Below are 22,056 nucleotides of genomic sequence, written 5' to 3' on the forward strand. Positions count from 1 at the left end.
CAAATATACACATTGTCTACTTCTTTCTTGCTAAAAACTGTGATGCCTAATGAAGTTTTAATACATGTTTACATGGGATTTTGCATAACGCATCATGACAAGTATCTAACAACATCCTCTGTTTTCAACTCTGTTTCAGTACTGATTCATAGTGATCATCAACTTATGTTTATTAATCTTTTAATAGTAACAATAACATATACAACTTCTGCTGACTACTCTTTATACTGCTATTATGCCAGATGGTTCGTTCCCTTCCATTATGTCTGCAGCAGCTTCCCACTCCCCTTGACCTCTATCTCCTGATGGTTACTTGGAAGCTTCGGTTGACTCGTTTGTGTTCACTTGTATACGACACTCTGAGATACATATGGTTTCAGCTGTAACCAAATAGATATTCATTAGCAGAGCAGCCGAATCACACAACAACAAGCTTAATGTAATTAAGTAAGCATTCCCACCCATTTCAGGTACTTAAACATTTATCAGGATCAATACCCCTAACGAGCTTCCACCAATACGACTTGTAAGAAGTTTTCTATGGGGATATGACTAATGTTTTGGTTCTCATGGTCAATTACGATGAAAGCAACATACTCTCTCGGCTACTTATTTTTCAGGAGAGCTAAATTAAACACTAGGAAGCTTAATGCATTAAGTAAGCAAGACATTACAGGTTTATCAGGATCACAAACCTAGGGAGCTTCGACCAATAAGACTTGTAAGAAGATTTCTCACTAATGTTTGGTTCTCACATTCAGTCAAGATGCAATCAACATATATAATGGGAGGAATCACAGACAAAAGGAACAAAAGAGTTTAGAGGGTGAAATGACAAACCTTAAACCCGGTGAGATCAGGGACTACGTAATTCGGCAATTTATGTTGCTGCACAACGTATCCTCCTGTAAAAATCCATGTCACAAAACTTAGAGAAAGATAAAACGCAGTCTAGGAAACAAATGCAAAAAAATGTATATAATTCGGTTTAAGATACCATATTCTTTAGGTGGAAAGCTAACAACTTTAACGATTCGGCTTAAGATACCATCATATTCAAGAAAGGTTGAGCCTCTGATCAGTCAAACTACACCATGTCGCAAAAGTTAGAGAAATGTATAGAATCAAGTCTAGAAACAAATTTCAAATGATGATCAAAAGTTGCAGTTAAAGTTGTTAGCTTTCCACCAAAAGAATCTAGTATCTAAAGCCAGCAATGTAAAAATCCTGAAACTTAGTTGATAACAGCTTAAGCTAAAGTTGCATAAAAGATCTAATTCAAAACAACTTGGTGATCAACACCAAGTAACAACATTCAATTATTAATGATCATCTATTGAGTTAAAGTTGTTAGCTTTCCACCAAAAGAATATGGTCTCTTAAGCCATGTATATTCTTCCTAAACTTAAGGTGATCATAAATAGCCCTGCCTTAGGTTGCATATATATCTAATTTCAAACCAACTGTTCTAAGTTACACAGTGAGTGAGACCTCCTCTTTCAAAAAACACCAGAGATACAAAAAAGACTAGTAACAAAGTTGGAACCTTTTCTGGTGTGGAAACCATGGGGTTTGCAGTTTTTGCCCTTGTAGAAGTCTCGAGGAGCTCTCGAGTATATCAAGTGAAGAAAGCTCTCTTCCTTCTCAATGATCTTACAATTCCCATTAACAACCCTCCTATCGTCGTCATCCTCCTCCTCCTCCTCCTCCGCCAAATCTATCAATCTGAAATCTGGCAAAATCGATATAAATTAGTCAAAAATAACAGATCTGTATCAAATCTTGAGAAGAGAAGCGATACATTTATAATATTACCTGAGTGAGTGAGTGAGTAAAATGAGCGCGACGACAGACAGTAGCAAAACAAAAAAAATTAGGTTGAAGAAGACAAAAGTTGTTGAAACGATGTCGTTCTTGAAGGGAATTTGGAAAATTGTTGTTTTTTAGGAAACTATGTGACTCTAAATCAATAAAATGGAAAATATAGGGATTATATTTGCAAATTAGATTTCAGGGGTTTGTTTTCAGTTCTTCTTCTTCTTCTTCTTCAATCACAGCTTCTTGATAATTTGAAAGGGTTTTAACCAAAATTAGACAACTTTGATCATTATTTTGTGTTGAGAAAGACGAAGAGAGTCTAATCCAAATCATTGGTAAGTCGAAAAATCATTCCATGATTTATGTTGTCCCGCGGTATACAACAATCCATAACCTATTAAACTAATCAAATTCTGATTAGTAAAATTTATGTTGTTTAAAATAATTAATCCGAACATTTATGTATACAATTATTACTGTATAGAAACATTAATTTCTTTTTTTTTTGACAAACAAACATTAATTTCGTTCGAAACAAATTCTAATGTAACTAGTCAAATTAATACTAGTTTCATAACCAAACAAATATGTTGGAAACTAAATAAATACAACTAGATTAGGACCCATGCTAGAGCACGGATTAAAATTACTTTTATTTATATTGTAATTTTATATAAACTATAATTTACGTGATTATTTTTAAAAGTTTTTTGGATAAAACATTATGCAATAAAATCATATCTTAAATATGATGGCTTGAAAAAAACACCTATTTTATAAGTGTTTTTATAGATTGATGGCTTGAAAAAAATTTTATGATGGCTTGAAAAAAATTTTAAATATTATTTTTAAAGAATAATATTACTAAAGCTTGATTATTTTATAGATTGAACAATTTATATTTGTTTTTTAAATTTTAACTTATGGTATATCTGGAAATAAACTATTTTTTAATTATAAGAAATAATATGATAACTAAATAAATACATAAATTTACAGTAATACATAACCAAACAAATATGTTAGAAACTATTACATCCTCTATATAATAAAACGGAAGTACACAACTTTTTTTGGTAGACTATATAATATGAGTTATAAGATTAATTATTTGATTATTTGATAGGTTATAGGTTATATGGATTATAAGCATTAATTAAATCTCAATTTCAGATCCTTTTAAAAAGGATATTCCAAAAAAATAAAATAAAATCTCCACATAATATTATAATATTAGTTAACCGTATACAGATAACAAAATCTCAAAATTTAATCAATTTTCTGCAGATTAATAATGATTTTCGATTATACTAGCAACAAATTTCAAAAAAAAATTTAAGTTAATTTATATAAAAATTATATTATAAATAAAAAAAATTTCAAGAGCCGTGCTCCAGGATCATAATCTAATCTAGTTAGATAGAATTATTACTGCATACAAACATTTATGTATTTATTTGGTTATGTATAACAACTTTTATCTATATGTGACATTTTACATTTTACCTAATAACAAATCTTTTTTATTTTTGCTTTGTTATTCTCTCGCTCTCTCTCTCTCTCTCTCTCAAATCTCAATCGCGTGAAAGAAACGAGAATGACCAACTACGGAGCGATTCCGACGTCGTCACATCCATTGCCGGCAATAGATCTCGAATACATCTCACGCGCCAAACACCGTATAAAATCCGGTCTCGCCACGCGCCGCCCATGGAAATCGATGTTCGATTTCGAATCCATGACCGTCCCTCACGGTTTCTTCGATGCGGTCTCGAGGATCAAGACGAACCTCGGCTACTTCAGAGCAAACTACGCCATCGGAGTCCTCTTCATCCTCTTCCTTAGCCTTCTCTACCACCCGACCTCGTTAATCGTGTTATCCATCTTGGTCGTCTTCTGGATCTTTCTCTACTTCCTCCGCGACGAGCCTCTTGTGGTTTTCGGTTACCAGATCGACGATCGTACGGTTATGATCGGTTTATCGGTTCTGACGATCGTGATGCTTTTGCTGACTCACGCTACTTGGAATATCATCGGTTCGTTGTTAACCGCCGCCGTGTTGTTGCTGATTCACGCGGCGGTTAGGAGAAGTGATAATTTGTTTCTTGATGAGGAAGCTGCGGCGGTCACTGAATCTTCAGGGCTCATGTCATACCCTTCCTCATAAAAACCTAATTTGATCAATTTTTTTTTTTTAATTTGTTGTTTTTTCTTTTTTTAATTTTGTATGTTTCTTTTGGTGTCATTGAGAAAAGCTTGAGAATGTTCTCTTCTACTTTGTTCAGTTTGTTAACACTAATCACTCCATAATTGCCAATTAAGAGGACTTTGATTGATTCATAATCATTGTACTTATCGATCCTACGCACTATACAAAACAAAGTGATCAACTTCATTAAGGAAGTAAAAACAAAATTACAGACAAGATTATTAAGTCTCTTTTTCCCTTAAGCTTGTTGTTAAACTCTGCATTTGCTTACATATGATCTCTCTGACCTCTCTCAATTGATAATCTTCCACTAAACCTCCCTGTGATTTCATTCATTACCATATCTCCTTCCAATAGACGCAACACCTTTCAACAACATAAGAGAGATCGATCAGACACACTGAGAGAGTTTTATTGACTTGAGAATGAGAGAACATGTTTCAAGAATGGTGAGTTGCTTTTACCTGAGACATACGAGGACGCAAATGTGGGTCTCTACGTATACACAATGAAGCTGTATGAATCATGCAGATGACTTCTGTTTCTGAATATCTCTTCTCAAGCCTAGGATCAACCAGTTCCTCAACCGCATACTCTTCTAATAAAGACCTTGCCTGCTCACAAGAACAAAATGAGCTTAAAGAGAAGAAACTTTTGGACCTCATTTTACCTTTAAATATGAACTTTTTAGATTTACCCATTCAGTTAAACATTGTTGTCCCTTTGGTCTGTAAATATCCATTGCTTTACGACCCGTGATTAGCTCAATTAATACAACCCCAAACGAGTAAACATCAGCTTTCTCTGTTATTTGTCCACTTTGAGTATACTCTGGAGCCAAATAGCTACACAAACCAAACACACATTAGTAGTAATTGAGAAACTATTATATTCTTGAGTTACTTACAGAGAATGCTACTTTAGTTATTATTTTTCTTACCCGAAAGTTCCTATCACACGCGTATCTACACCGAGCTCACCATCAGGCTGCCACCGCGCTAAACCAAAATCTCCAACCTGACACAGAATCAAACAAATGTTTAGAAGAAATAAAAGGCGTAAACTGTTGTTGAAGATGATATAAATACCAGTGGTTCATAGTCATGAGTGATTAGTATATTGTTAGGCCTCATGTCTCTGTGAACAATGCAACCCACTCTACACTCTTCATGTAGATATCGAAGACCTCGAGCTGCTCCAACCGCTATTTTCTGCCTTGCAGGCCATCCCAAAGCGTCTTTATGTCGACCTGAATGGACATTTCATTGAAGTTAGTTAAACTCTAATATTAAGTTTCTAACTTCACTTACTTCCAAACTCTACATAAGATTTTACCGTATAGATGAGAGTCTAATGATCCATTGCATATGTATTCATAGACCAAGAGTCTTCTGCCTTCTTCGATGCAAAAACCTATCAACATTACTACGTTTCGATGCTGAGCACAGCTCAAAACTTCTACTTCTGAGCAAAACTCTACATCTCCTTGTGTACTAGCTAGTTTGTGTTGCTTCACTGCTACAATCTGGCCTTCAGGTAATACACCTCTATGAACTGATCCAAATCCACCTTCTGCCAAGAAATTAGCTCGTGAAAACCCATTTGTTGCAAGGTCTAGCTCTTTGTATGAGAAAAACCTCGGCGGTTTTCCAAATACAGGCGTTTTGTGCTGACAGATAGAACAGAGTGGTGGCGGCACAGGAGGAGCATTTCGTGGTAGCGAAATCGTTTCTCTTAAGTTTCCACTGAACTCCTCCAAGTCACTTCTTTTACTTGACATAGCTTCTTCTTCTTCTCCATCATCAAGCTTAGAGATTTTCTCAAGTAAAGCCTTTTTAGTAGATACTTGAGCAGTCTTATCATCAGTTTTCCACAGACTCTCCTCAGATTCCTGCAATGAGAGGCGACGAGTGCCAAGATATTCAGATATCCATGGCTGGAATCTCAAACTAGTGGAAGGTAGTGATACATTTTCACTCTCTGAATCAGAATCGGATTCATTCTCTTTGATGGCTAAAGTTTCATCCTTTTTCACTTCCACTGAGAAAAAAGGCGATGATGTTCCGAGGTCAGAGCTAGAAACTGATGAAGTCCCAGCTTCTGTTCCTGTGAATGATGTCTCAACCTCAGGACTGCTCATTGGTGTTGTTGTAACTACCCCTTTAACAGAATCTAACAACCTGTTTTTCTTCTTTTCAGATGCTAATTCTGGTTCCTTTGTTGGTGACCCAACCAAGTTCAAGCGCAGAACTTTTGCCTCAGAACGCTTCATTGCCACAATGTTGCATTGTAGCTCATCTAAACACCGTTTCTCTTCATGCTTAAGGTGCCTGTAAAAGAACCACTCAACTTCACAGAGAGAGTAACAAGTAAAGAAATGAGGAATGGAATTAGATTATTTACTTACTTATCCAGAACTACCCAATTTGCTTGTGATTTCTTGGCCTCAGCCGCAACAGCTCCACATGGTGATCCAGAAACAATCTTGATCCTGACATTAACCTTTAAAAGAAACAAAGAATGAGAATAAATTTTGATGTTTCAGAGATTGATGAGGGCCTAATGAAGAAACCTTGTTTGGATCATAGACATCATGAAGCTGGAGAATCATTTGGGAACAAGTATCAGTGAGATCACTCTTTATCTCAGGAATTGCATCAGAATGCAATTTCCGATGACCAGTAGCACAATCTCCAGCAAACCTCGGGAAAGTCCATAGCTTTCTGCCTAACAATTTCAGCATAGATATTGAATGAAAACAGACCAAACTAATCTCCATGATTAAGTACCAAAGAAGGAAAAACTTACCAGCATTGTGAGAAGTGACAACAACAATGAGAGTAATGCAATCTCCAGGTTTAACAATATGAGTCAAAGCCCAAACCAAAGCTGTCTTTGAGATCTCTCTAGATGCTTTAACAGCAACAAGAACATTCTCAGTCCCATTAGAACCTAATCTTTTCTCCTGTTTACCTTGCATCATTCTAGAGACTTAATGCAAGAACAAATCTCAATAAGATTTTGATATCTAAATGATCGTCAGAGATAATGTAGTTTCCAGGAGAGATAGATCCAGTAGATATGATTGCATTATTTATGGCAAGTTGGAAAAGCGAGACAAAATCAGCCAAACACACACTGCTTGATTTTGCAGATGGATACAAAACTCATAAGACAAGACAAGACAAGACCTCTCACCAACTGAATCACATAAACATCAAAACACAAAATACAAGACCACCAGCTAGCTTCTGGGGCAAAAACCCAATCTAAAACCCTTGTACCCTTTCGAATAAAAAAATCAAAACTTTATACTGAAGATCTCTCAAGGATCCAAAAGATATGCTTATCCTCTCAATCTAATCACTCAATAGTCAAATCACTGCCAAAATGTTTCTCAAGAAACAGACAGACAAAAGGAAATAAAGACTCTTCCTTTATTTGGATCTAAACCCTTTTTACCAATCTTCAAAATCACACCTACAGTAAGAGAATGAGATTAATGAGTTCTTTTTTTTTTTTTTGAAATAGAAACTGCCAAAAGAAGTATCCTTTAGACTAGATTTTGGCAGAAGAGTATGGCATGGGAAAGAGATTGATAAAGATATATTATATTTATCATCAAAAATCATGTGTACAACCGCATCACAAGTACAACAGTTTATATAATATTAAGATATATATATCTCACCAAACTAGGCTAAGCACTCATATATTTCACCGCCATGGAAAAAAAAAAGAGCGAGAGAGATAAGGAGGAAGAAGACACAAGTGAAACTGAAACAGAGCGTTTATTAATTAGTATATGAGGGCTTATTACTAACTTTACTCGAAGCATTGATATCGCTATGTTTTGTCTGACTTGGGAAGTTCTCAGCTTTAAACAAGAAAAAGCACGTCAACAGAGATAGAAACAAGACAGTGTAATAGTAATAAAAATCTAGAGAAGAAGGAAGGCATAAATGCTGGCTCACATACAAACAAGTAGAAAAGCGCGAAAATGTGTTGCAAAAACAAAACAAAAAAGCTGCCTTTTTAATTTTAGACTTCTTGATTTTTGTCTACACAGTGAACCAAAAACCCTTAAATCATTGTCTCTGTATATGTGAGTGTGCTCACTGTGCGTTCCTAATTAAATATTATTGGTTCACAGTCACACTACAAAAAAAAAAAATTAGTGACTATAAAACCAATAATATTAATATAAGAAAATTGAAACTTATTAAAAAAAATTAATAAAGAACATAGAAGATATGTAATGATACAAAACTTATATTTCTAATTATAAAGTTATTTTTGATGTTAAAAAAATTAGAAAGTTATTTTGTGTTTTTTCTCATTCCCTTTGTTTCATGAGACTATAAAATTAAAATAATACATCAAGTACTAATTAATAAAATAATATCAGAGTGATAACCAAATGATACTTATAAAGACTACATAGCATTGTGTTTTTTAACCTTTTTGTTCTTTCCTCTTTGATATAAGTGTAAACAAAACTTTGTTTTTTTTTTCTTCTTCAGCATGTAATAAACACTTTAGTTTGAAATTTAAATGATTGTAACTTTTAGTAAGCTGAAACGATGTTTGCATAAGCCAGTAAATTAGTTTTACACTAAACTAACTCAAACAAATTGTGTGTGTCATTGATAGAGTTTAGACCAGTCACCATCATAGGACCATAATAAGCTGCGTTTCTCTGACCTAGAGTCAGTCCCTCTCCGATTGTTAAATATTTACGGCTGTTTATTATCAGTCTCGTCTTGTCACACTTCTTGAGAAGCTAATCTATGAAGCAATACTATTTTCAACATAGTATATAATTAAAAAACAACAACAAATCTTTTAGAAAATTTGATAGCGTAAAAACGTTATAACATTTTAGCGGCGGTTGTCCCCGCTCGGGCAATGTGCTATTTTCACGACAATGAATTACACAACGATTAATATAGTTATTATTGTCTCGTGTTTATCACTCGTATTTTTTTCAAAACTATGGGTAAAAGACAAAAAAAAAATGTTTTGGAAGGATTACTACAGAGTGATTAATTAATGAATATGTGTGGCATGTTTAGTTTCGGAATATTTTGGGGATCAAAGTTGACAACTTCACCATTCAAGGCGGTGCATTGTCCCTCCCGTAGTCTCGAACCTTGTTTTGTCTTACGTATAAATTTCAACAAGCTCCCTTGTTTTGCTAAACTAGGTACGTTTAAACAAGTAAGCTATTGTAAAATATTTTGTATCCGACACATTTGAAAACTTTATATTGTTTTGCGATGTGAACACACAGCTTACTGGTTCAGAAGATCAAAGTGGCTCAAATGAGTTAAATAGAGTAAAAAGTGTGGGCGCCTTTTCATTCTGTCAGGACTCCAGAATATGAATACCAATATAATATATGTTCGAGTTATATGAATAGTTGATCCAAATAATTTAATTGCATTTCGTACAAGTTTTTTGATTGGTGCTTACTCGAGAAGAAACAAGAAATTAAGATTACTTACAACTTACAAGTTACAAGATTGTGTTATAGCCTTCTTATCACCTTTACCTCCAGTCCGTATGTCCATATCTCAAATCAATTATGAGACTTCTCTTGAACCTTCCCGTGTATTATTATATATGTTTACATATGACTCCAAATATATGATTTTACAAATATACTATACTATACTACACTAAATACATATTATCATATAATATTAAATTTACTAAATCTTTTCAACTTCATTATAAAATCAAAATTGAACGATATGAATGCTAATTGTTTGCTCTGCAAACAAAGGAATTAGTAGATGTGGTAACCCGCCCTGAGGCGTGGCCAAACTTAACTTCCACTCGGAACGCCTCCTCTTGGCTTTGGCTCCTCTCCCGTAGTGGAAGATGGTCCTAGAAGACAGAGAATCTAATCTTGAAGCTTTTTTGATTGCTAGAAGTGTCACAAGGAAGGACCGATTGCAATCATATATAGCTTTAAGCTATCCTTTTTGGTTACATAATTTGTTCGAAAATGACAACTGCATTACGCCTGTGTAATGGTTTTTTCTGTTGATGATTGCTTTCGTTCCTTTTCTTTTGTATTGTAACATTTTGCTTTAAGTTCTAATATAATGAATCATTCCGTCGGGAAAAAAAAAAAAAGAATGCTAATTGTAGAAAAATCATATTTATAACACAGGTGACAAAAAAAGATATATACTGAATATGTTATCTTTTCAGTAGCATTGAAAAGTAGAACGACGGCGTTTTGTAATCTCCATCAGTAGTAGTCCAGTCCCCCCCTTGTCGGATAATCCAGCCATCAATTTGACCCGACCCGTAAAATATCCCCGGAAGAAACCCCTTAAACCCTAAAATGTCTGATCTCATCGTCTTCTTCATCATCTCTTTAACTCCTTCCAAATTTCAATGGCGTCTTCTTCTAAAGTCTGCAGATTATCATCAAAGATACATTCTTTAACCCAGAAGCTAAGCAAGACGAATGTTCACGTTTCTTCCATACCTTCTCCCATTAAATCTTCATCTCCTTCCTCAGCATCTGCCCGTATCAATCAATCTTTTAGGTCACTCTTTTTTTTTCTCTCAGAAATGTCACTATTGAATTGGTATTTACTGCAAATGAATTGGGTTTTTATTAATTTTGGTGAAAAATTGCGAATTTTGATTTGATGTTTTAAATGTTGGTGGAATGGTTTTAACAGAGTACCAGTGGAGCTAAGTAGCTGTTTATCGATGTTTCCACTGCACAGTGCAATAGCATCTGCCAGATTGATATCAAGTTTGTCTGTTGAATCTAAGAGATGGGGTTTAGTTCCTCAAGGTCTGTCCTTTTCTCAATCTCTCTCTCTCTCTCTCTCTCTCTCTCTCTCTCTCTCTCTGTCTCTGTCTCTATTACATTTCAGAATATCAATGTTTCGTTGTTTTGGATTGAAGAATGAGGACTTGTTACATGTTCTGTATATCATGAAGATTCACATTCTGTTGTTTCTCAGTGTTTGCAACTGTATCTCTTTATCTTTGGATGTTTTTGTTGTTTCCTTGGTTGGTTAATATGGCAGTAAGTGTCATCACGCTTAATTTGGTTGGTTAATATGGCAATTTGGTTGGTTTTCTTTTTATCTTGATAGGGAAAGTATATTTCTAGCTGGTTAACATAAGGAGTAACAAGAGCCTGATAGATTGTGTTAACTTTGCTTTTTGGTATCCCCATTTCAAACGCTTTGTGAATCTGATGAACGTGTTTTTAGTCCATGCTTTTTGTCTTGCCTACTTTTACATTCTCAGATTGTTGTTACCTGTTCATGAAATGTCTACTTGTGATTGGAACTATTATATTTGTTGCCTTATGGTCGGTCTATCACTACATGTATTTCCTGGTTACGTTTTACTAATTTGGCATAATTCATCAGAGCTAGTTAGTAATTTTTCAATGACGCTTTATCTTTTATCTGAAATTGCAGGTATTTCTATGCCTTTATGAAACAAGTTTGGGGGAGGATAAAGACATGAAATGTAAACAAAACTCAGGGTTGTATCGTTCTTGATTTCTCATATCGAATTCTTAAGGTCCTGTATTTAGAACAGGTCTATTACACTCTCTGTTTTAATTCTTTCAGTTTTGACTTCTCTTTTCCCTTCTTATAAAAAAAAAATTAATGGATCAATAGCAATTAAATGATCCGTGTTATGTTGGTGGCAAAATGATAGCTTTTTCATTGCAGTGTCTATTCTTAAACATACGAGTCAGAGATCATCAAACCCTTCTTTAAATTGACAGGATCTACATTGTGAAAAAGTAAAAGAAGAAAAAATGAATGAATTTTGTGTCTTTTGGGAAGTCAAATGTCTGAAAATACAAATCAATGTTCATAGAGATTAAAATCAACAATTAGTATTTGATGAGAGATGAGAGGATGCTTCTTCTTCATTTGGTGCTTTTCCTTCGACACGAGAGACATCATCAGAGATTAAAGCGAGTAAATGGGAAAAGGAACAAGAGAGTTTGAAGCCAAAAGATCTCTTGTCCTTCATCTTGATATTGGAAGAGAATATGTCGGAAGAAGTGGAGATTATCAGAAACGCCAGAGCTTGGATTATCACAAACATGGCAGCATTTGTCAGTACTTCCGTCCACAAAGCCATTTGAGGGTTTTTCTAAAACGTTAGCCGTTATTGCAAATTAACAATGAACACCATGGATTTAAAGGGCTAAGCAAGGGTTATCGTTTTCAAGTCTTTTTGCCATTATTTATATAATATTGAATTGAGTGTACGTTTTTCCAATTACATAAAACAAGCCTTTGCTCTTGCTTTTTAGTAAAAACGGAGTATGTGTTATAATGATTTGGACATGTAAATTTGTTTTTCCTCTTGATCATGAGAAAAGATTTGCTTTATGGTACGAAAACATGAAGGATAGAGGAGGAAAATGAGAAAAACGCATGTTTCTTGTTAGACCAAGTTTACTTCATCAGGTCATAAGTCTTTCCAAAAATCAACAAACTATATACTATTGTATTCAATTTCAAATAAAATAGAGCATTCACAGAAGTTTTCTTTTATCTTTAAGAAGAGCGACATTTTATAGAAGATTGCTAGCGTCAGTGGCGGACCTAGGATTTATTTTTAGGGAAGTCAAAATATTAATAGAATAGCAAAAATTTAATACAGCGGAATCGAACATAGGTTAGGGAGGTCATTTAAGAGCTACTTAACCAATTTTGCCAAAGAATCATGTATTAAATAGCTTACAAAACATTTTTTTATAGTATTTCACCAGGTCATTTGACCCACCATCTTCTCACGTGGGTCTGCCGGTGGTTAGCGTGTTGTCGATACATTTTATAGAAGATTGTTATAGTGTGTTGTCGATGTGTCATCAGTTAAATTTTATGGGAAAATTGTAAATTTCCATAGGAGATTGTACTAGTTTTGCCGATGTGTCATCAGTTAAATTTTATGGGAAAATTGTAAATTTCCATAGGAGATTGTACTAGTTTTGTCGATGTGTCACTACACAAACGAGATTGAATTTTATGAGAGGTTGGTTGTTCATCGTAAAACAACAAGTTAATGTTGGTAAGATAGTTCGCACACAACTTCATATCTTTTCCATAAGACGAATGGATCACATCAAGACAACCATGACAATTTTTAGACATAAGCTTCTCTAATAATCAAATATGAAGCAACACCAACAAGACACTCATTTTACACTAGTCAGAGAAGACATACTTTGCTCTTTCAACAATGTGAACACCAAACATAATTTAATAAATACAGAAATGTCAAGCATAACCAGCTATACGATCTTTTACACTTAAATAAAACACACCAAACAAACAAACACTGTAGTAACACTCACACTGCATGTAAGTAAATGTTTTCTAATCAAGATCAATTGCCACAAATAAATGTGCAGTTGTGATCTCTGTATACAGGAAACAAGACCCTACCAAATATTAAAATTAACACCAGCTCAGTGTTCCATGGAAATTTGACAGACTAAACGGAAAAAGCATTAATATATATAGCAAGTAAAAAAAGCTTAAACTTAGCAGTCAACTCTAACTTCTAAGAGCTCAAACAATAGAAGCAGAGACATAAGACTGATCAGAAAGTGAGTGCAAGTAAACTTTACATGATGATAATTGCAATAGGAATAACATCTAAACCTTCATCCACCTCTGGCTGAATCCCATATAACCAAGGTCAGACCATAACAAGAATAGGACAAAGAAAGAATAAGTAACATGAAACACACTCAAATCAAATGTCATAAGATTTACAAAACTAAAAGAACTCATGCATTATCCAGCTTCAACCGTAACAAGCAGGCTATGTGAGACATGTTTCAGATCAAGATAGATAGCTTTAAATAACTATCTTACGAGAGCAGATGTACCTATTTCTAAAGATTAGGTTAAAGAGACAAATTCACAATAAATAAAATAAAAAGAACGACATAAATGATAAAAACACACAATATCATAAAAATGAATAAGACAGCCAAATTGTGGACATCATCACTTCGAAATTGCAAACAAACAAGGGCATACAACAACAATAACAAGACAACCAATACAGCCAAAAATGCAAAAGAGATTTCAAACATAAGCTTCTCTAAGAATCAACTAAGACAATTAAGATGTTTGATTGAGTGGTTCAATAAATAAATTAAAAAGTGGGTTTGAAAATCACCACTTTTTAATTGTATTTGTTTGAAAGATTTTCAAACATAAGAGAAGAGATGTGTGAGAATTTTATCCTTTCAACAAACAATAACGAAGTAAGAAAAACCAGAGTTATGATTTCTTCTCCTAATATGAATCTTATGTAGGTTATTGATATATCATGGTTTTTGTGGTTTTTAACCATGATATAAGGAGTCTTTTAGGGTCTTTTCATTTGTTTCTAGATTGTTTTTGAGTCTTTACAGGTTTTTAGCATGAAAGGAGCAAAGTGGAGCAATTTGGATCAGTTTGGAGCAATAATCCGCAAGAAATCAACTTGGAATCGATCAGAGGAGATGGTGTCGATCGACACTGCCTTAGCATCGATCGACACCCAGTCCAAACCGACGAGAGAGCCAAATTTGGAAGTTTTACAAAGTTGCCCGAAGTTTTCTATAATTGCAAAACAAGTCCCTGACGTGTTTTAGGACATATAAATAGTGTTTTTAGGTTTTCCAAACCCTCAAGTTTCATTCTAGCAAGTTTTATTTTTCTGCAACCCTGAGAGATTTTTGAGAGCTATTGGAGAGAGAGATCTGAACTGCTTTGAGAGAAGAATTCTTAAACTCCTTTCTTACTCTTTTAATCTCTATTGCTTATTATTCAGAATCATGTCTTGTTCTTCATTGATTATGTCTGAGTAGTTTGCTTGTTAGGTTTAGGGTTTTTCACAGGGATTTTATGAATTATTAGATCTGTTATTTAGGATTCATTATCTATCTAGATCTTCATCTTAGGTTGTTCTTCATATTAATCCTTGATTGGCCATCTAGAATTAATACCTTAGGAATCTAAATTGATATGAGAATATAATTGATTTTCTTGATAAAACCTTTTGATGAGCAAAATTATTTCTTGCAAAGAGATTTGATTTAATAATTTTGTGAACAATCTAAACCTGATTTTATTGCTGATTTATTACCTAGAATTTTACAAAGAGATTTGGATTTTCTGGTTTAAATTTAGATATTATTTGCAGTGAGAACTGATTTAATTTACAAAAGTGTTTAGAGTTCTAGATCTGTTCTTAATTGTTTGAACCCTAATTTATTGATTGATTTAATATTTCATAATTTCCTGAGAAATTCCCTAGGCCTAGCTTTTTGATCTTCTGAATTTACAACAGCTTTTATTTAATATTTTGCATTGCTTTTCTTTATTTAAATCAATTTGTTTAGCATAATTATAAAACTCTATAATCCATTGTGTGTGATCTTGAGTCTCTGTGGAATTCGACCCCTAAGTACTGCATTGACCTCTTAATTTGAGAGAGTAGCTCTAGGGTTAATTTGAGCATATCAAATTTTGGCGCCGTTGCCGGGGACTCTTTTGATCTACCATTAGATTTGAGTTTTAGATTTTGTCTAAATTTTTCTTTTTATTTTTTACTTACACGTTTTTGTTTTTCTTCTCTTTGGTGTTTCAGGTGTATGCCTCCTAGACCTCACACAAGGAGCAACAAGTCTGGTCCTACTGTGAATTTGTCAAACCAAGAGTTAGGAAAACTTGAGCGTGAGAACAGAAAGGCAGCCAAATCTCTAAAGATGGTTAATACTATCATTCTGATGCGAGATGAGGATGGTGCTTTGAGGGATCAAGAGGGCCACTTGCGCAATGAGCAGGGCCAAAAGATTGATGTTGAGGGCAATGTGATTGCTGAAATTGCTGTTGTCGACGAACCAGCTGATGGTGTCGACGGTGTCGATCGACACCAACAAGAGGGTATCGATCGACACCCCCTTCCTGCAGACGGACGTGGAGCTGCCAACCACGTACAAAACCCAGTTCGACGACAGGAGCAGAACCGGGACTTGATCAGGACCATTGCTGACTACAACCGGGCTGATCTTATGTATGAGAACCGGTCTGCAATTGTTCCTCCATTATTCCAGAGGAATGACTTTGAGCTGAAGCCTGCTTACTTTCAACTGGTTGGACAGAGACCTTTCTCTGCTCTGCTCCATGAGAAGCCTCTGGACCATATTGAGCATTTTGAGGATCTTGTGACCAGTATCAAGGCTAATGGAGTGACTGAGGATTTCATATTCTGCAAGCTCTTCCCATACTCACTTGCAGGAGAGGCATCTCAGTGGTTGAAGCAGTTGCCAGCTGGATCTCTGACAAACTGGCATGATATCAAGGTGGCTTTCCTCAACCATTTCTACGATGATGCAAAATGTCAGATGAGCTGAGAGTCAAGATCTCTTCATTCAAGCAAGGACATGATGAAGCTTTCAAGGCAGCTTGGGTGAGGTTCAAAGCTTATCAAAGAGACTGTCCACACCATGGTTTTTCAAGGGTACAAATGTTGAGTATCTTCTTTAGAGGGTGTGACTGGAAGTATCAGTTAGCTTTAGATACTGCAAGTCATGGGAACTTCAAGACAAGATTTCCAGAAGCTGCAGAAGTTTTGATTGAGAATTTGGCTTCTAGCAATAGCACTAAAAGAGCTGATGCTGAAAGAAAGAGACTGCATGGAGAGTTTGATGCAAATCAGCTAACTTCTGTTAGTGCTAAGCTTGATTCAGTGCACAATCTTCTTGTGGGAAAGAAGTCAGTCCAATTTGCTGCTGAAGTTGAGACGTTTGAGCCAGAGCCAGAGAATTCAGAGGAGAATGTCAACTATGTGTATGGAGCTGGGTATCAGGGACAGAGATTCGGTAATCAGCAAGGAAACATACCTTACAATGGTGACCAAAAGCAGCAACAGAACAATGGCTATACAAGAACCTATGGGAATTCATCTTATCAGTCTCCACCTCCTAAGACTTCTTCTGAGAGTAGAATGGAGGCCATGCTTGAGCAGCTTCTACAAGGTCAAGAGAATTTGACAGTGACATTCAATGGAAAGATTGACAATGTCTACACTGAACTGAATGGGAAGATAGAAGCATTGAATGTTCATGTTAAGAAGCTGGAGGTTCAAGTTGCACAGACTGCTGGGTCTGTCAAAAGGCAAGAGAATTATCTTCCAGTAAGAACTGAGTCAAACCCCAGACATGCTTGCAATGCCATATTAGTGAGAGATGAAGATGATGGTGAAATTGTTTCTGTAGAACAAGGAGAAAAATCGGCCAATCTGTCGGATCCAGATGATGGTGTCGATCGACACCACCTGGGTGTCGGTCGACACCCATCTCAGTCAGATGCGGAAAACACAAAATCTCAGGTTCCAGCTGTTGTTGAAAGGGTCTACAAGCCTAAGGTTCCTTTTCCCAAGCCAAGAAGGTCTAAGCAGGAGCTTGAGGAAGCTAGATGCAAGACTATGATGGATAAGGTGATGATTGAGATGCCTTTAATTGATGCAGTGAAGCTTTCACCACCACTTAAGCGCTATGTCAAGAGAATGGTATCCAATGGTTTGAGCCCTGAAGAAGGAGCATTGCTAACTAAGGATGTTAGTGCAATTCTGTTGAACCAGCCTGTTCAGAGGAAGAAGGAGAGAAAGCAGGAGGTAGTTGTCTCTAAGGAAGTGAGTGCAATCATTCAATGTAGGACTGCTAAGAAGTTACCAGATCCTGGAAGCTTTGTACTTGATTGCTCAATCTCAGCAGGAAGGTTTTCTCACTCACTTTGTGACCTTGGCTCTAGCATCAACTTGATGCCACATTTTGTTGCTGTGAGACTTGGGATGACAGAATTCAAGCCAACTCAGATTTCTCTAATCCTAGCTGATCGCTCCCGAAGAACTCCTGAAGGTGTTTTAGAGGATATTCCAGTTAAGGTTGGCAACTTCATGATTCCTACTGACTTTGTGGTGCTGAAGTATGATCAAGAGCCTAAAGATCCTCTCATCTTAGGAAGATCTTTCTTGGCTACAGCTGGTGCCATCATTGATGTGCAGAAGGGACACATAGCACTGAATGTGGATGGTTTGAGTTTGAATTTTGAGATGGATAAGCTGAGGAGGGCTCCTACTATTGATGGACAGACTTTTTCTGTTGAAAAAGTTTCTGCAACACGAGCATCAGGCTCAGTGTCGATCGATGCCACCAAGAGAGTATCGATCGACACCCCTCCACGACCGCGACAAAGCTTGTCCAAAACTGATGCTCCAAGTCAGAAACCTATTCCCAAACAAAAGAGTCATCAATCCACACACCAGAGCCCTCAGGTAAGGCCAAGGTATGCATCTTCTTCTCTTAAACTTCCTCCTATCATCAACAATAATTTCAAAGAGATAAAAACTGTTTTGCAGTTAACCAAGCCACGAGATTATCGTAGAGCGCTTGTTTCTTCTGTTGATGATTTTGCAGGACAGAAAGGATACCCTCCCATACCTAAGTCCCGCCCTGGTCCTGTTCCTAACATCCTTGGCAAGCCTCATGCACCTAACGCTTATACACCGCCTTGGATGAAGAGGATTTCAATGCCATGTTCTGATCCTCCGGATGCATGAGCTCCAACACAGTTAAGCTAATGACTGAAAACAAGCGCTTAGTGGGAGGCAACCCACTGGTAGGTTTTTCTTTTTCTTTTGATTTTGATTTTTGTTTATTTTATTTTTATTTTTGTTTTCCTCTTACTTGATAACACTGGGGACAGTATTGTTTAAGTCTGGGGGAGGTTAGTTACTAACTATGTTTTCTGTTTTTGAGTTTCAGTTGTGTCAGTCAAAACCATAAAGTTTGAGTCAAATTTTTCAAAATTTTTCTTTTTTGTCTTTGGGAATTATGATCTTGACTAATGATTTCTCTTATTTGGCTAACACTCTAATGATTATTTGTTTATGCTTGATCTCAGAACTGAAGCTTAGAAAGACTATGAGCCTTATCAAGAATCCTGAAAGCCCTTATTCAATGGATATCTGATTAATCTAACGTTGTCTCAACTTTTATCAGGATTTTAACCGAACTTAATCTCTTACTTTGGGGTTGGAAATCAGTGGACTAGACTTCTTCTTCAGGCCATACAGGACAATGCAATTTTTCAAAGTATGTCTCCCCTCTCTCTTCCCTTCAGTGCTTAAAAAAAAAAGGAATAAAAAATGAAATGATTTTGATCAGTTTAGAGAGGTAGGTAAATTACCAGTGACCTCATTATTCTACTCTTGAGTCAAATGACCACACAAAGCTTGGAAGCGAGGGGTAGGTAAATTACCGATGACCCCAGTATTCGCTTACACATTTGAAAAAAGAAAAAGAGACAAAAGAAAAAAAATTTGAAGTGAGAAAAGGGAGAGGAAAGGAGATGTAAGAAGAATGTCTTAGCCTGAAAATAGTCCATATGTCACTGATCAATACACCCAAGGTAAGAATTCACCTTATTTGTGCTTTAATATTGACTAATGAGATGACAATGGAGATTTCAGAGATTCCAAGGAATTGTGGGATTTGAGTAAGGAATGTTGATGCTTATCATGGTTGAGTATAAGAAGTAAGTTCTTGAGTCAGGTAAATGAAGAGTGCAAATAAAGAATCATCATGCAATTGAGTGAGTTCCTGATACGATCTCCCTAGGATAGGAACTCTGATGAAGGCTGTAGACTGATGAATGATGATGAGATTCGATGGTGATGGTGCGGAAGTGGAAGGTGATGATTCGTAGGAGACAATTACGATGGAATTAATGAAGATCTAGTGATAACAATGGTTCGATGGAGATATATGTTTAGGTGGTTGTGTGGAACGAAACAAAGTGAAGAGTTTTTGAATCACAAAGTGTATAGAAACCCAGAAATCAAGAACGCATTCAAGAATTCAAATTGAGGAAAAAGTTTGACAATACTTGTTCATACAACTTCTTCGCTAAAGAACAAGGAGGCGTGGCTATGGGGCTTTATAATTAACCCTAGGCTCGACACTCCAAACAACAGGAAGTTCAAAATAAAACAACAAGACGTTTTAAGGAAAACAAGAAAAACAGCAAAACATCAGGTACTGAAGTCTGGCGACTTAATTCTGAAGTCTGGTGACTAAAGTCTGAAGTCTGGTGACACAATACTGAAGTCTGAAGTCTGGTGACACAATACTGAAGTCTGGTGACTAAAGTCTGAAGTCTGGTGACACAATACTGAAGTCTGGTGACTTGTAGATTATCCCCCCTTTGGTAATGATTTCTAGATAGCTCGACGTAGTGATCCATTTGCCTCATTAAAAACCATGCTGAGAAAACCCATTGGGACAAAACTCAGCTATGGGAAAAAGAGTACAAACTTCTCACCTAAGTTACCTAGTCATCATTACCGGGTGAAGTCTTCAGGTTGGATATGTTGAAGACTTGGATCCTTGGTAGGTTAAATGACCCGTCACTATGAGTGCATGAGCTTTCTTGGCCCTCTCCTTAGCTCTTGAACGAGTGATCCTTCCCACCACCTCCAGTTGCTCTACTGCCTCTGGCTCCTTGCTTGCCACGATCATATCAGTTCCCTGTTTTCAAACCTCTTTCACAGGTCTAAGTTTATGTTTTGCTTGAGGGCAAGCAAAGGCTAAGTCTGGGGGAGTTGATATATCATGGTTTTTGTGGTTTTTAACCATGATATAAGGAGTCTTTTAGGGTCTTTTCATTTGTTTCTAGATTGTTTTTGAGTCTTTACAGGTTTTTAGCATGAAATGAGCAAAGTGGAGCAATTTGGATCAGTTTGGAGCAATAATCCGCAAGAAATCAACTTGGAATCGATCAGAGGAGATGGTGTCGATCGACACTGCCTTAGCATCGATCGACACCCAGTCCAAACCGACGAGAGAGCCAAATTTGGAAGTTTTACAAAGTTGCCCGAAGTTTTCCATAATTGCAAAACAAGTCCCTGACGTGTTTTAGGACATATAAATAGTGTTTTTAGGTTTTCCAAACCCTCAAGTTTCATTCTAGCAAGTTTTATTTTTCTGCAACCCTGAGAGATTTTTGAGAGCTATTGGAGAGAGAGATCTGAACTGCTTTGAGAGAAGAATTCTTAAACTCCTTTCTTACTCTTTTAATCTCTATTGCTTATTATTCAGAATCATGTCTTGTTCTTCATTGATTATGTCTGAGTAGTTTGCTTGTTAGGTTTAGGGTTTTTCACAGGGATTTTATGAATTATTAGATCTGTTATTTAGGATTCATTATCTATCTAGATCTTCATCTTAGGTTGTTCTTCATATTAATCCTTGATTGGCCATCTAGAATTAATACCTTAGGAATCTAAATTGATATGAGAATATAATTGATTTTCCTGATAAAACCTTTTGATGAGCAAAATTATTTCTTGCAAAGAGATTTGATTTAATAATTTTGTGAACAATCTAAACCTGATTTTATTGCTGATTTATTACCTAGAATTTTACAAAGAGATTTGGATTTTCTGGTTTTAAAGTTAGATATTATTTGCAGTGAGAACTGATTTAATTTACAAAAGTGTTTAGAGTTCTAGATCTGTTCTTAATTGTTTGAATCCTAATTTATTGATTGATTTAATATTACATAATTTCCTGAGAAATTCCCTAGGCCTAGCTTTTTGATCTTCTGAATTTACAACAGCTTTTATTTAATATTTTGCATTGCTTTTCTTTATTTAAATCAATTTGTTTAGCATAATTATAAAACTCTATAATCCATTGTGTGTGATCTTGAGTCTCTGTGGAATTCGACCCCTAAGTACTGCATTGACCTTTTAATTTGAGAGAGTAGCTCTAGGGTTCATTTGTGCATATCAGTTATTTATAGTGGTTCACACTTACAGCAAGAGAGAGAGGTGGGGGAGGAGGTTGTTATATTCTTAAAGTTATAAACGATCCTTCATCAAACTCGATTTATCTATCAGATCATAATAGCACACAATATCATTAAAACAAACATAACTAGGATAAGAAAAAT

The 22,056-nt window shown here is 35.7% G+C and overlaps 3 protein-coding genes, 1 non-coding gene and 1 pseudogene across 6 annotated transcripts; 2 read left to right on the forward strand and 3 right to left on the reverse strand.

The window, feature by feature from the left end:
• Window positions 1–119: 119 nt before the first annotated feature.
• LOC104758792 (uncharacterized) lies at window positions 120–1,704 on the reverse strand (annotated as a pseudogene). Its single transcript, XR_015587744.1, has 3 exons — window positions 1,547–1,704; window positions 841–905; window positions 120–380 (listed from the first exon to the last, which is right to left on the reverse strand). The product of XR_015587744.1 is annotated as an uncharacterized LOC104758792 (transcript).
• Window positions 1,705–3,211: 1,507 nt separating this feature from the next.
• LOC104758794 (PRA1 family protein F2) lies at window positions 3,212–4,093 on the forward strand. The gene has a single exon (XM_010481740.3). It carries the CDS (start codon window positions 3,416–3,418, stop codon window positions 3,983–3,985), a length of 570 nt encoding a protein of 189 aa, XP_010480042.1. The 5' UTR covers window positions 3,212–3,415; the 3' UTR covers window positions 3,986–4,093.
• Window positions 4,094–4,128: 35 nt separating this feature from the next.
• Window positions 4,129–8,092, reverse strand: LOC104758793 (kinase with adenine nucleotide alpha hydrolases-like domain-containing protein). 2 transcript variants are annotated; one of them, XM_087495354.1, is made up of 10 exons: window positions 7,852–8,092; window positions 6,836–7,507; window positions 6,600–6,754; window positions 6,435–6,529; window positions 5,363–6,357; window positions 5,116–5,276; window positions 4,968–5,044; window positions 4,725–4,872; window positions 4,492–4,641; window positions 4,129–4,393 (listed from the first exon to the last, which is right to left on the reverse strand). In XM_087495354.1, exons 2-10 carry the CDS (start codon window positions 7,008–7,010, stop codon window positions 4,295–4,297), a joined length of 2,055 nt encoding a protein of 684 aa, XP_087351480.1. In that variant the 5' UTR covers window positions 7,011–7,507; window positions 7,852–8,092; the 3' UTR covers window positions 4,129–4,294. The 2 variants fall into 2 exon arrangements, with proteins under 2 accessions (XP_087351480.1, XP_010480038.1); XM_010481736.3 differs by having other exon boundaries at window positions 7,719–7,877.
• Window positions 8,093–10,348: 2,256 nt separating this feature from the next.
• On the forward strand, window positions 10,349–11,694 carry LOC104758795 (uncharacterized). The gene is made up of 3 exons (XM_010481741.3): window positions 10,349–10,593; window positions 10,732–10,850; window positions 11,491–11,694. The coding sequence occupies exons 1-3, from the start codon at window positions 10,439–10,441 to the stop codon at window positions 11,508–11,510; spliced, it is 294 nt and encodes a 97-aa protein (XP_010480043.1). The 5' UTR covers window positions 10,349–10,438; the 3' UTR covers window positions 11,511–11,694.
• Window positions 11,695–16,447: 4,753 nt separating this feature from the next.
• Window positions 16,448–16,554, reverse strand: LOC147924912 (small nucleolar RNA R71). Its single transcript, XR_015587940.1, has one exon. It is a non-coding gene; the product is annotated as a small nucleolar RNA R71 (small nucleolar RNA).
• Window positions 16,555–22,056: the final 5,502 nt, after the last annotated feature.

The sequence above is a fragment of the Camelina sativa genome, chromosome 17, assembly GCF_030686135.1.
Source record: "Camelina sativa cultivar CO46 ecotype springtype chromosome 17, ASM3068613v1".
NCBI classification, from domain to species: domain Eukaryota; kingdom Viridiplantae; phylum Streptophyta; class Magnoliopsida; order Brassicales; family Brassicaceae; genus Camelina; species Camelina sativa.